At 42.8% G+C, this 12,620-nt stretch overlaps 1 protein-coding gene across 3 annotated transcripts in view; it reads right to left on the bottom strand.

Moving 5' to 3' along the window:
- Positions 1 to 12,341, bottom strand: part of TMCO3 (transmembrane and coiled-coil domains 3) — a 36,354-nt gene extending 24,013 nt beyond the window's left edge. For 2 of the 3 annotated variants that reach the window (XR_008973871.1, XR_008973872.1), the window contains exons 1-4: positions 12,257 to 12,341; positions 11,922 to 12,019; positions 8,777 to 9,319; positions 3,819 to 3,998 (exon numbers count right to left, since the gene is read on the bottom strand). Coding sequence is in view for 1 of the 3 variants with exons in the window: in XM_057422172.1 (XP_057278155.1) it covers positions 3,819 to 3,998; positions 8,777 to 9,223 (627 nt within the window). In the remaining 2 variants the exon portion in view is untranslated. The remainder of the gene's footprint in view (positions 1 to 3,818; positions 3,999 to 8,776; positions 9,320 to 11,921; positions 12,020 to 12,256) is intronic. The other variant, XM_057422172.1, reaches the window with a different exon arrangement.
- Between the last annotated feature and the right edge of the window lie 279 nt (positions 12,342 to 12,620).

Genomic DNA, 12,620 nt, shown 5'->3' with positions numbered 1-12,620 from the left:
CTGTTCCATTGCATTTTATTCTGCTCCATTCCCTGCTCTCACAATGAGTTGTACAAGGAGGAGATCCTTATCTGAAATGCCAAGGGAATTTCAGCAGCAAAAAGCACTTTCAAAGACACAAATGAGAACGGTTACAGGTGGAAAGAGTATTTTATTTTTTTCTAAATGAAGTTATTTGATTTAGTTTAGCTTAGGTAATTTTAGTCTGTTTTAGTTTAGACCCTTCAGTTTAGCTAGAAAAAAACCTCCCTTGCAGCCTGACAAAGTAAAGCCAGGGCAGGAGCAGTGTCGTGGTGGGAGAGCAGTGCAAGAAGAACCCAGCCAGAAAGGGCCAGGGAAGACCTGACAAGGGGTGGTGCTCAATACTCTAGAGGACAGCAGCAAGTCCCAGGGCCACGCTGGGACCACCCTGGGCATCCAGAAGGCTGCCTCCCCCTGGATGCGGGGCACGAGCCCCTGCCTTTGGGACACCATGATCCAAAGGAGCCCCATGAAGGGGCTGTGCTCAGCTGCAGAGGAAGGCAAAAAACCCCAGGGATGCTAGCTAGTCCAGCCTGGGGGGAAAAAAGCCCTTCCCCCCCAGCTGCAGGACACAAGGGGCCACCTTCATGGAGCATGAGCACCAGGCGATAACAGCCAGAATGGATCCGAGGAGCCCTGACAAGTGGTCAGGCTCAGAGGAAGGCAAAAAACCCCGGGGGACCAGTGCCAATCTGCCCCAGGGGAAAATTCCCTCCTGACCCCAGTGCTGGCAATCGGCTACTCCCTGAGCATGAGCAAGACATGCTCCTGGTCCACACACTGGTTACACCTCTAAGGGGACAAGGGGACACTGGCATTGCCTTTTCTGCTTCCACCTGGAACCATCTCAGGGGCTTCCAACAACAGCAAAATGCCATTGGCCTGATGAATCCTCAGAGCAAGAATCCTTCCTGTGCTTGGCAGTGGGAGCTCGAGTGCACTGGGAGAGGGCACTGAGCCACCTGTGCGTCCTTCATCTTCTGGCTGCTGCCATTCTCTCCCCAGGAGATGAGGACGGTGAGCTTCCTGATGACTGAGGCAGGACCCCTCGATGATGCTTTGAGCATGGCCCCTCCAGGAGCTGGAACTGCAGCACAGAACCTCCCACAGCTCCAGGTGTTCCCTCCTTCAGCACCCCCACAGGCAATTCCCCAGTGCCCAGCAGATGAGGATGGCAGGTCCCCCGGCAGCTGAAGCGGGATTTCCATCCATCTGAAGAGATTTGAGCATGGCCCCTCCAGGAGCTGGAACTGCAGTAGAGAACCTCCTGCTGCTTCGTGCAGCTTCAAGTGCTCCTCCCACTAACCCCCTCCCAGTAATTCCCCCAGGACTTCCTCTCGGATGCCCTCAGGCTGCCAGCCCTGTCCTGGTAGCACTGCCGGGCACTCCTGCAGTGGGACACAGGACGACACTGCCTTATACTGCCCCAGAGCATTGTGATGCTGCGTTGCCAAGTGCTGGCACTATGACACAGGGGCGACAGGGCGCCTACACCCCCACCCACCGCAGCCCTGCTGTGGCCCCTTCACCCAGCATCCCTTGGAGAAAAGCCTTTGGGCTCCTGGCCCTGAGGCAGTGCCTGTGCCCAGGAAGCCCAGGGGGATGTCCCTGCCCATGGTGGCCACACACTGGGCATTGCTGGGGGGTGTCCATGCAAATAAATCTGTGTTCAGACTGTATCCATAAAGGCTTTTATACCATGTACAGTCATTTGACTGTGGCAATCCCAGAGGCGAAAGTCAAGGGGTTTGGGTTCCCTCTGCATGAACTTTGCAGAAACATAGAGAGCATACAGCATTTCCTCACCATTCCTTATCAATACACCAATTGGCATTTGCGACTACACTGCTTATGGTGAGGTCTTCTTGGAAAGGAGAGTTCAAGAAATCTCTTCTGCGTTTGTTACATAGCGTAAACAGTGCAAACACAGCCCCATTGAACAGAGCCTTGGGTGGCATGAGTTAGTGTGAGGTGTCCCTGCCCATGGCAGGTGGGTTGGAACTAGATGATCATTAAGGTCCTTTCCAACCCTAACTATTCTATGATTCTCTGAATCAAAATTCAAAATATACCAAATATCATATGAAAGCAATGCAATTGGATAAATACATTTCTCATGTAGTTGAGTTCACAGTCTAGTTGGAGGTCAGAAACAATATAAGGAAAAAAGGAAAAGTGTTTGTAAGATTAAGACAATTATGAAAAACACTTTTGTCTGTGTAATATATATAAATACATTACAGTGCATATTTACTTTTACAAAAGCAAAGGGAATTGAAAAAAGAGACTATGCTAGAAGAGCAAGAGTAGATGGCACAGGTTCATAGCTCTTAAATACTAAGAAATTTGAGGACATAATGGGAAATAAAATCCTGATTCTCTCTCAAAATAGCAACTTCAAAAAGCAGGTTGTACATAGCAGAACACAATGCACAAATGCTCCTGTCTTGCACTGTAGGTTAACTCAGATTTTTTTGTCCTAATTTCTACCTACTGCACTTCTCTATTTGATTATATTGCTTATTATTTTATTAGAACTTCTAGTGTTCTAGCTTAAAAGAAAGCACACTAGCTGTTTCTTGCAAAGACTGAGATGTAGGTAGTCCTCCAGGTTGCATTTCACAATTCCTCTTCTTTCATGAATAGAGATACAAGCCGAAAGATAAAGAGGTACACTCGAGAAAAAGGATGAGTTGGCATTTTTCCAGTTGGCAGATGTAGCAGAGGAAACCTCATTCCTGATCTCTTTAAAACGTGCCGTTATACCCCGGCGGCACAGAAGAGGGCACTCCAGCCAGGTCGTCCCTTTCCCACAGTTGGTCCTATTAGATAGTATTCCTACTGAGGGCAATTGCTGCGGTCTGGTGGATACAAAATAAAAAGCTGCTTTCACTTTCTTGCAATAAAAGCACAAAAAATGGTCTTGCTCTCTACGGAGAGATACTCAGCTTTGCCTCCTAAGAAGAGCTCAAGAGCTATGCTCATCTTGGAAGTCAACCTGCATCAATAAAAACCTTTCAAGAGCAAAAGCCAAACAAAATTGTAATCCACATATATGCAAACAAGGACCAATTCAGAGAGTCAGTCCCTGAGGACAGCACAATGGGACAGTAGAATAAACTGACATATTCCCAGCTCCAAATACACACTACCTTACCTGAGGGATACTGTCTGTCATGCAACACAAACAATTAACAATGCAAATAGGCCAAGGTATAAAAAGCCACGGAAGTGAGAAAAAAAGCAAGGCCAAAAACACATTGCAGGTACTTACCTTGAATAATACATCTTTTCCCAGACTGCACAAACTAACTGCAAGGATTCTTGTTCTCCCATAACTTTCTCAACAAAATGAAAAACAAAAAAGTAGAGACTACACTTAACACTGTAACTCCATATCCTGCAACTTCTAAATATCACCACCATCACTGAGGTGTTGTAACTCTAATGGGCTGTATCAGTGAGACAGATTACATTTGTCACTGTCAAAGTGTTAGTCACAGGGATGACTTTCAAATCAAAACCACAGAAAACAGTAGCAAAAAGTAGGTTTTGCTCACTAGGAGTGTTTAGGAGTTTTAAAAGCGTTAGCTCACTCCTAAAAAGCAACCATTCTACCATTCTAAATACTTTCTTTTGTCGAAGGGGGAAGCAAAAACAAATGTAGAGTCAAATTTAAAATTTGTCACTAAAATCCTAACAACTATTTAACACAAGAGAAACACATCTACAATACAAATATAAACTAAAGAATAAATGCACATTAACCAAAAGACTGAGTCTTAAATCTCACTTACAGATTTGTTGTCGTCAAAGGCATGCTCTTCTATCTCTTCTTCCAATCTATCAGCTGCCTTCCTGACATCTTCTAGAATTTCATCAAGCATTGACAGGCTTTTGTTTTGATGTTGTATGTTCTTAAGGGCTTCAACCTGATGTTTTTCTGCCGCTAAGAGCTCGACGTATTCCATTTCCTCCTGTTGAATTTTACAATACACAGATGAAGTGCTGGCCAGGCATTTGAGCAGAAAAACATCTGACATGAATGCATGCTTCTTTTGACACAAAACATCCTACAAGTGTTGCTACAAAAGCAATGTAGACTTTATAATCATATTTGAAGACTGCTTTCTGGTTTGCCAGTTTTCACTGGGGGAAGTGAGCAAGAAAAGTGATGGTCAAACAAAATACCCACCCATTGAGTTTTCTAATCCATTAAACTACAGAGCTGCCCCAAGGTTACAATCCAGAAAACACAAGAAAAGAATTACTTTGAGGAACTCTAGGAAACATTTCAGAGCCAAGTAAAGTTTAGAGGTCAGTGCTTTAGCAGGGAAGCATGATAACCTTGAAAGCATAGCTTTACTGGCTACAACAAACAAACAAATTGGAAGGAAAACAGTGACTCTTAATTTTAGAAGCTGTTTTGCAAACATGGGAAGAGGTCTGTTTATGGTTTTCTGAAATTACAATAACTGTGGAAACGGCTAGGAAAAAAAATAAAAACAGAAGAGTACAGACGAGCAGTCAAGCACGCAGGCTGAGGTTCCCTTTTGTTTCCAAGAAGGATTTTTGCTATCAAAACTAAAATACTTTGTCCATTTTTTCAGTTTGAGCCTCTTGTGAACTTGCACCAATGACTTCTAACATCCACTTCTAGGTTTCTGAAGAAAAAAAAATACTGATGTGGTTCAACATGGCATGAAAATATTTCAGTAGCTTCCCTGATAAAAATTATGGTATTTCATTTCCCTTTGGATATTTCAGGTTCAAAAAAAGAACTAAAAAATATTTACTGATCAAGACTGGACTTAACATGGTTAAGAAGACAATAACCAAACAAAATACTTTGTGTACTGACAGGGTATAATTTCAGGTTTGGGATGGACAAGGGACTGGAGGGGGTGGAGCTTCACTTTACATATCTACATTATTTTAAAGATACATTGGTTGAGAGCAAGAACAACTATGAATGAGGAAATATACGCAACGGCAGGCTTTCCTTTCCATTAGATTCAGGATACAGAGAATATTTACATGAGAGACACGCTACATCTGTTCTTCAAAGAGCCAGTATTACTACCAAGGGAAAAAAAAGATTGGGCAAAAAACACAAGCAATCTCTAGGTCAGCCTGAATTCCTGGAAAACATAAGTTTCTGTCCCTATTTTGGATGCTCCGCCATACCCAGTTAGAACTATCAGACAGAATATAGGTCTCCCTTAGGTTGTGTGTTTTATCTGCCTACCACACACACATACCTTCGATAACCTGGGCATCTAAAATGGTCCCAAATTCCTATGTTTAATAACTGGAGTGTTCCGTCCTCCGCATGTTTGCGGATGAACATTTTTCCCCTTGAAACCTGCAAGAACATGCATATAATGTCATTAATTCCTTGATGCTAAGACAAGAGTATATTCAGTGCAGCCTGTAACTGTGGCTTAGCCCTTCTGAAATCTGGACAGTCAGATGAATATCTTTGGTTGTGATGAAACTGCAGTATTGCTGTCTGTTGGTGTTTAGAATTACCATAGTTACACTGGCATGATGGAAATTATCCAGTTCTCAAAATAACTGAAGTTGGGAAAAACGTAACTATTAATGTGCTTGGCCCAATGTCAATTGCTTTAGTTCTTATGCAACACATGAGCAAGAGACACAGTCACTCTCATACAGCCTCAAGGAAAAACATTTCCTGTCATTCTCTGCTAGCAGACATTGCTTCAAAGATGTAAAAAACAGCCCCCATATGAGCTTCAGAGTCTTTCCTCAGTCAACAACAACTTAGAACACCAGATGGAAATGGTGAGGATTAGATTCTTTCCCCTCAAAAATGGAACAGATTTGGGGTGGAAGGATATGATCAGTCCTTTCTGTCAGCTGAGACAAACAGGCTGAACAGAGCTAGAGAAATAAAGAACTGCAAAAAAAACAATGCTCTAATTTGCAAGAAGTTAACTTTCTCTGGAGAGCAAGGTAGAAGAGCCTCAAAAAAATCTGAGTTTAAGTTCCTTTAATTAATGAAGACCAAGGTCTTTGTAGTCTATTAAAATGGCATCTCTGTTTTCACCTACAGTGTCTATAAAAAGGACAAGCTAGCTCAAACAGCCTGCTGCGTGTTAAGCAGAAGTGCACCACAGCACACTGTTCTGCAACTCATGCTGGGATTGGAGACATCTGATCACAAGGTAACATACAAACAATCGGTTAAGCAAGGTAATACAGATAGGGATTGTGTACTGAACAGGAGACTGGAATGCCTAGGAACACATGAGCAAAATTGAGTAAGATGAAGTAAGACTTTGGGGCAATGCTGGTTAAGAACACGGTGTCACTGTTGCTCTTTAATGAGAGATGACAAAAAGCACAGCTAGAAGAGGATGCATCTTTGCACTACTTGTGACTTGTTTTTCATTAATGTCTAAGTAGGAAGCACCCAAGAAATTAGAAGCTGATAAAAAGCAGGTGAGATTTTGTTGCTTTTTCCTTAAGTTCCACACAGGTTCCTGGAGCAAAGGAAGGCAGAAGCTAATGTCACCACTTCTTCCTTCCCTGCCCTCCCCAAATGATTCTGCGATACCTTTTCCCAGCAACAGAGCGAGCAGGAAATGCATCAGACATGCATACATCTCTCAGCACTAAAAAAATCCAAATGCTTCAACTAAACAGAAATAAAGAGTCCAGTACCCCCTACAGTCATTTGTATTTTCCATTCAATCACAGTTTAAAAAATTGAAAGGATGTCTTATGACTACATTAACAAAGTAATCATTTCAGTAAAATGAAACTGGAACAAAACCAGACCCCATGTAATTGTCATCCTTTTGGCATGCATTTTCCCTTTCCCATTATTCTTCATTTCACATTATATAACAATTGCTGTTGTAAGGTTAGAATAACAAGTATTCTGTTTAAATAGTCATGCATGTGACATAAGAAGTGTAAATGATTGCTCATTCAAGTAAATATCTTGATATGATAATACAGAAAAGCCTGCCCAATCCATCCCCACAGAAGTTAAGTTTTAACAGGACGCACATCTAAACCACATCATTACACACACAGGCCTCCTTTTATGAGAAAAATGAGGAAGCACCATTCTCAAGTTCAAGGACACATTACTTAAGTATTTTACAGTAATGCTGCCAAAAAATAGGTAAATGAGAAAGATAATTCTAGACAGCTTCACTGTTGCTATTTTAAGAACTCTGAAGAAAATCAAGTCATTTTATTACAATTGCTACCATTTCTATGCAGGCTGGCACTACATTAAGTGCCAATATCAAAGGCATATTGAGCACTTCATTGGAACACACACAGATCCAAACTACTCCCTCTCCAAATTTGTCATACTTCAGTCTTTGTTTTCAATCCATGGACCACTCCAGACTCCCAAGCCTGCATACTAACTTCTACTTCCACCAGCCTTTCTTGCCATAATTCACTGCACATAATCTTTTGCCATCTTCACCTGTTAAGATCTGCCCATCTCTTACAAAAAATGTCCTTCAGAGATTCTCCCAGCTCTGATACTATAGAAGCCTTCCAGTATCTGAAGGGGGCTTACAATGATGCCAGAGATGGACTCTTCATCAGGGACTGTAGCAACAGGACAAGGGAGGACAGGAAGATTTAAGCAGGGAAAGTTCAGGTTAGATACAAGGGCAGAAGTTCTTTACTGTGAGGGTGGTGAGGCACTGGTACAGGTTGCCCAAGGAAGTTGTGGCTGCTTCATCCCGGGCAGTGTTCAAGGCCAGGTGGGATGGGGCCTTGAGAAACCTAGTCTAGTGTGAGGTGTCCCTGTGCATGTCAGGGGGGTTGGAATTAGATGATCTTAAGGTCTTTTCCAACCCAAACAATTCTGTGATTCTATACCTCAATTACTCCCCATCCCCTGCTCTTGTTCCCTTGTGCAAGGGCAGACTCTTCTTTTAGGAGGCAGAAACCAAAGAAAACTCTTAATATATTCCTCCAGTGGTTGACAGGTAGAGCAAGGAAACAGAGCAGTTTAAATACCAAATGAACTAAGCGACATTTTCTCTCAATGGGAGACTTTTCAATACACAGTCTGAGTGCTACAAAGTCCAGTAGACAGTGGCAGATATTGCACACCCTAACAGGTCTGCATTGACATGAGAACTCAAATCTTCCATAAAGTACTTGTGCTCAACGGCTACTCATATGTGCTTTTCTTGGAACGCACTGTTCTTCAGACCTGTACTTTTTAGGCTAGAACTGCTATACTTAGATTAAAAATCTAGTCATCTCATATTTTGCATGTCCATTTTACACATATCTGTATGAATATAGAAATAAAAGGCAAGAAGTCATTCTGCTTAAAATGTGTATTTTGAATGAACAATTCTCATTAAGTGGAAAATGACAGTATTTTGCCAATTTATGGCATTATTTCCACTCTGATAATCCCACCGGCTTGTCTAGTGCAATTATGCTATGTGCACTGACTCACTTCTGGTATGCCTTTCCCTTTAACATAATATTTGTCATAGGTCTTATGATTATGTTTATCTTTGTTTTCAAATAAGAACTATTGACTGCTAGCAAGTTTTAAGATCTACAACAGAACTACTTTCAATTTTACAAACGAGAACAATTAATGCAAAATCCACTGTAAACAGTAAACATTGCAAGTTTTATGTAAAGCCTCTTTTTTTATTAAAAGAGACTGAAACTGTGCCACGATAAAATAAAAATTGTGAGTACTCTAGTAAATAAACATGGGGGAACTAACCTTAATTGCAGCTTCTCTCAAGGCTTCCAGTCTCTGTCTACTGCTTTCTTTCATATTTACAACATCTTTGTAATCACCCTGTAGAGCTCTCTGGAGACCATGGATTGCTTGAAAGACTGAGTTTTCACTTTCATTTAGCTCCTTTTGGAAGATTTCAAAGGTATGAACCTGAAAAAGTTTCTCTTCATCTGATAGTCCAGCATCCTTCTCAACCGCTCTTATGGCATTTTTGAGTTTGTTAAGAACAACGTTCTTTTGGCGAAGAAGACCAGACAGCTTTCTGCAGCTCTCCAACACCCACTGCTTTCTCTGAGCGATAACAGCTCCTTTCCCACGGTGCAGTTTTATTGCATGCTTTACTACATCTTCATGCTCTGCAGGATTTGCTAGCTGGACACAAGGCAATAAAACCAACGTCCATAAGGAAATAAATCCAGTCACCTTCATTCTTCAATTTTTATTGCTGTTGGGAGAAACTGATAATCCACAACTGCTCAAAGCTTCCTGCTACATGCTTTCTGCATCTCCAGTACACGTATCAGGCTGCAAAACAGTACCGATCAGTTATCAAACATGATAATGTTGGGATATTAGGCCAAGCAAATGTAGAAAAGAAACCCAAGACTGCATCTTACACTATAATCTTTTAACAGTTCTCAAAACCAAGAAACAGCCCAAGGTTATTGGTAGACTTTCATTTTCCCCTTGACTATTGTCTAGATACCATCTTGTCTTAAGAACACTGAATGGAAAGCTTAGTTATTTCACACGGTAGTCACCTGCACTTCTTATGAGAAAAAAGCCATAAAAATATTAAGCCACAATGCCACAGGCTATACTTCAACCTAGCACCAGAACTCATTATTCTTATCTACCTCTTACATTTTTTCACACTGATCCTAAAGAATTGTATCATAATCATTTGTTATTTTTATAGCCTCCAAACCATTAACACAGGCAACTATACAAAATATAATGGAAAGCAAGCTTAACTGAAACAGATTACATTGTAAATTAGACTGGGGGGAGGAGGGGAGGAATTTCTACAGTAAAGAAATAACATCAAAACTTCCTGGACTTCTAAGCATTACTAGCCTGGATCAAAGACTTTCACCTGAAAGGCTGCAGTGCCTTGAGACATTTTACTTCAAAGCTAATTATTGATCCTCATGATTTTAAAATAGAGGTATAAGAACACTAAAAGTAAAATCAATTCATTCATAAGTTCATTTCCCAGAAGCTACTTGAAGATCTATATTTAAACTGCTGTATTTGCTTCTAACACCAAGCAGGGTAGAATTTCAAAACTAAGAACAAATTTCTTTCCCCCAGAGCCTACAGGAAAACACTGACATTATTGTAAAATAACCAAGTTACATTTTCTTGGGGAAAAAAAAAAACAAACAAAAAAACAACCAAACCAACCAAACACAAAAACCTACAAAAAAACAACCCCACATCACAAAACTATATTTAACAATGCATAAATGTATGTACAAAGCATACATTTATCACTGAAGTGTAGCAGTCTAAAAATGCACAGCACACTACATGTTAGTAGATCATCAGTAGTACAGGTATTTGCCTAAAACTTTAGCTGCAATCTTCATCTCTGGACCAAGAGCCTTAATCAGGAACCATCACATGGACATAGTATAATCTGGAAGCTATGTGCCTATTCTTGTGAATGCTCCATCCCTGGCAGTGTTCAAGACGAGGTTGGATGAGGCCTTGGGTGACATGGTTTAGTGTGCGGTGTCCTTGCCCATGGCAGGGGGGTTGGAACTAGATGACCTTAAGGTCCTTTCCAACCCTAACTATTCTATGATTCTACGATTCTGTAATATAGCAGCAGTCGCAATCACAAGCATTGAAGCTAACCATCAGTATACAGAACAGGAAGTGAAGATGGCAAAGCACAGCCATGCACTACCTTAATTTTTAAAATACCCTCCCATCTCTGTTTGAGTTAGAACTGAGAAAAACTGTCTGTGGATGGGTTTATTTATTTTCAATGCATGAAATACAAGCCAAAGCATTTAGTTATCAATAGCTGACTATGGGCTAGGGTTGAACAACATGAAGAACTAAAACATTTAAAATTAAGAACTGAAAGTATGATTAAAGCAGCAAAAGCATAGATACATCATGCTAATTTCAATAAAATAATAAAGTAGAACTATTTCAGAACTTTGATAAAGTTATAGGGTTTACTGTTTTTAAGAGACCAGGAAAAAGCAACAATTCACACCACCTGACAAAATTCTAAAGTGATATTTAAGGAAATATTTCTTCATATATACAAAATAATAACCTTCCTGTTTAATACGTCTGGGCGAGAGATTCTGCTGAATATATTACAAGTTATTCGTGCAAGAAAGAGGGTGAAGAAAACACTTACTGTGTATTCAAGTTTCTGCCTGCAGGGAGTTGAATACTCTACTGCACATATTACATGGTATGGCAAACCACGTACCTAAATCCTGAGCAGAGATGGTACTAAATTTGCCCATTGTTGCACTGTGCAAACTTACCACCGTAGTTCTGACACGGTATCGCTTTGTTTCAGTAGCAGTGTTTTTTACCTGGCTAGCAAAAAAATATTCAGGAAAGTGGCACCCTGGGTAGTGCTCAAAAGCTCTTAAGGGAATAATAACCCCATATATAAAAACATATGATACATTTCAGAACTCAAAAATACTCACAGAGTAGTCATAATACTATAGAATGGCTTAGCTTGGAAGGAACCTTAAAGATCATCCAGAAGGAAAAATAATAAAAAAAGAGACAAAACACTCTTCTCCATGCATCACTAAGTATCAAATTAGAGGGAACTCCTGATGTTTGGAGTCCTTCTCAAGAACGGTGCGTTTCCTGATGGATTGCAGTTCATCTTCCCGGTTTTGCCTTCCTGAACACGATACAGTAGCGCCGGATTTCATCAAGCGGATGTTAGACCCTGCCTCCAACGCAAGCCCGATCCTCTCATCCAAAAAGCTTGCGGCTCCGCTTGCCACCTGCCCGTTTGCCACCACCCAAGCTCCTTCTCAGGACCCTCAGGGCAGCCGAGGCGTGGGCGCCGGCCGCTGCCGTGACTCCGTGGGCACCTCTGCCCCAAAGGCACCCCTGCCCCAAAGACACCCACCTGAGAGCGATGGCTGCCGGAGGGCAGCTCCCTGGGCCACCGCCTCCTTCTCCTCCTCTCTTCCCGGGCCGGCTTCCGGGACCTCACCCTGAGGAAGGCTGGGGGGAGAAGGGGAAGAACAGGGAAAGATGAGGAGAGCGCGAGTGCGCCCAACCCCTTTCCCGCCCCTTCATGGCGGCGGAGTGAGGGAGGAAAGGAAAGAAGCAGCCGCTCCGCAGTCTGCCTGCCCGGCACTTAACTTTCCAGCTTCACAGCAACACGGCCAAATCCACCTCCTCCTCCTCCGTCTCCTCCTCGCAGCCCCTATCTGCCGCCGGCAACAGCCCAGCGCTCACCTCAGGGCGGCGGCCGACCCAGCCGCCCAGGGGAAGGAGACGCTGACGGAGGCGCAACTGCCGGCCCCGGGCCGTGTTTCCTCCCACCACCCCGCTCACCTGAGGGAGGGAGGCCGGCAGCAGCCAGGTGGGCGCACAAAGAGCAAGAGCGCAGGGCGGCGGCCAGTAACAGCAAGGCGCCGAGAAGCCGGCCTTGCCAGGGGCCTCTCCCACCCCCACACCGGCCGCCAACCCTCACCCTGCGCCGGTCACCACGCAGCCGGTGCGGCGGCACCTTTATGCGCAGCGTCAGACGGGATCTGTAGTCCGAGCGCCTCCTCGCGGCATGTCATGGGAAACGTAAAGGTGGATTCTCCCCCTTCCC

The sequence above is a fragment of the Pezoporus wallicus genome, unplaced genomic scaffold (assembly GCF_028554395.1).
Source record: "Pezoporus wallicus isolate ANWC-B61680 ecotype Strahan unplaced genomic scaffold, APGP_CSIRO_Pwel_v1 contig_5785, whole genome shotgun sequence".
NCBI lineage: Eukaryota > Metazoa > Chordata > Aves > Psittaciformes > Psittacidae > Pezoporus > Pezoporus wallicus.
The sequence above is the reverse complement of the archived record's forward strand: the minus strand, read 5'-3'. Positions and strand labels throughout refer to the sequence as shown.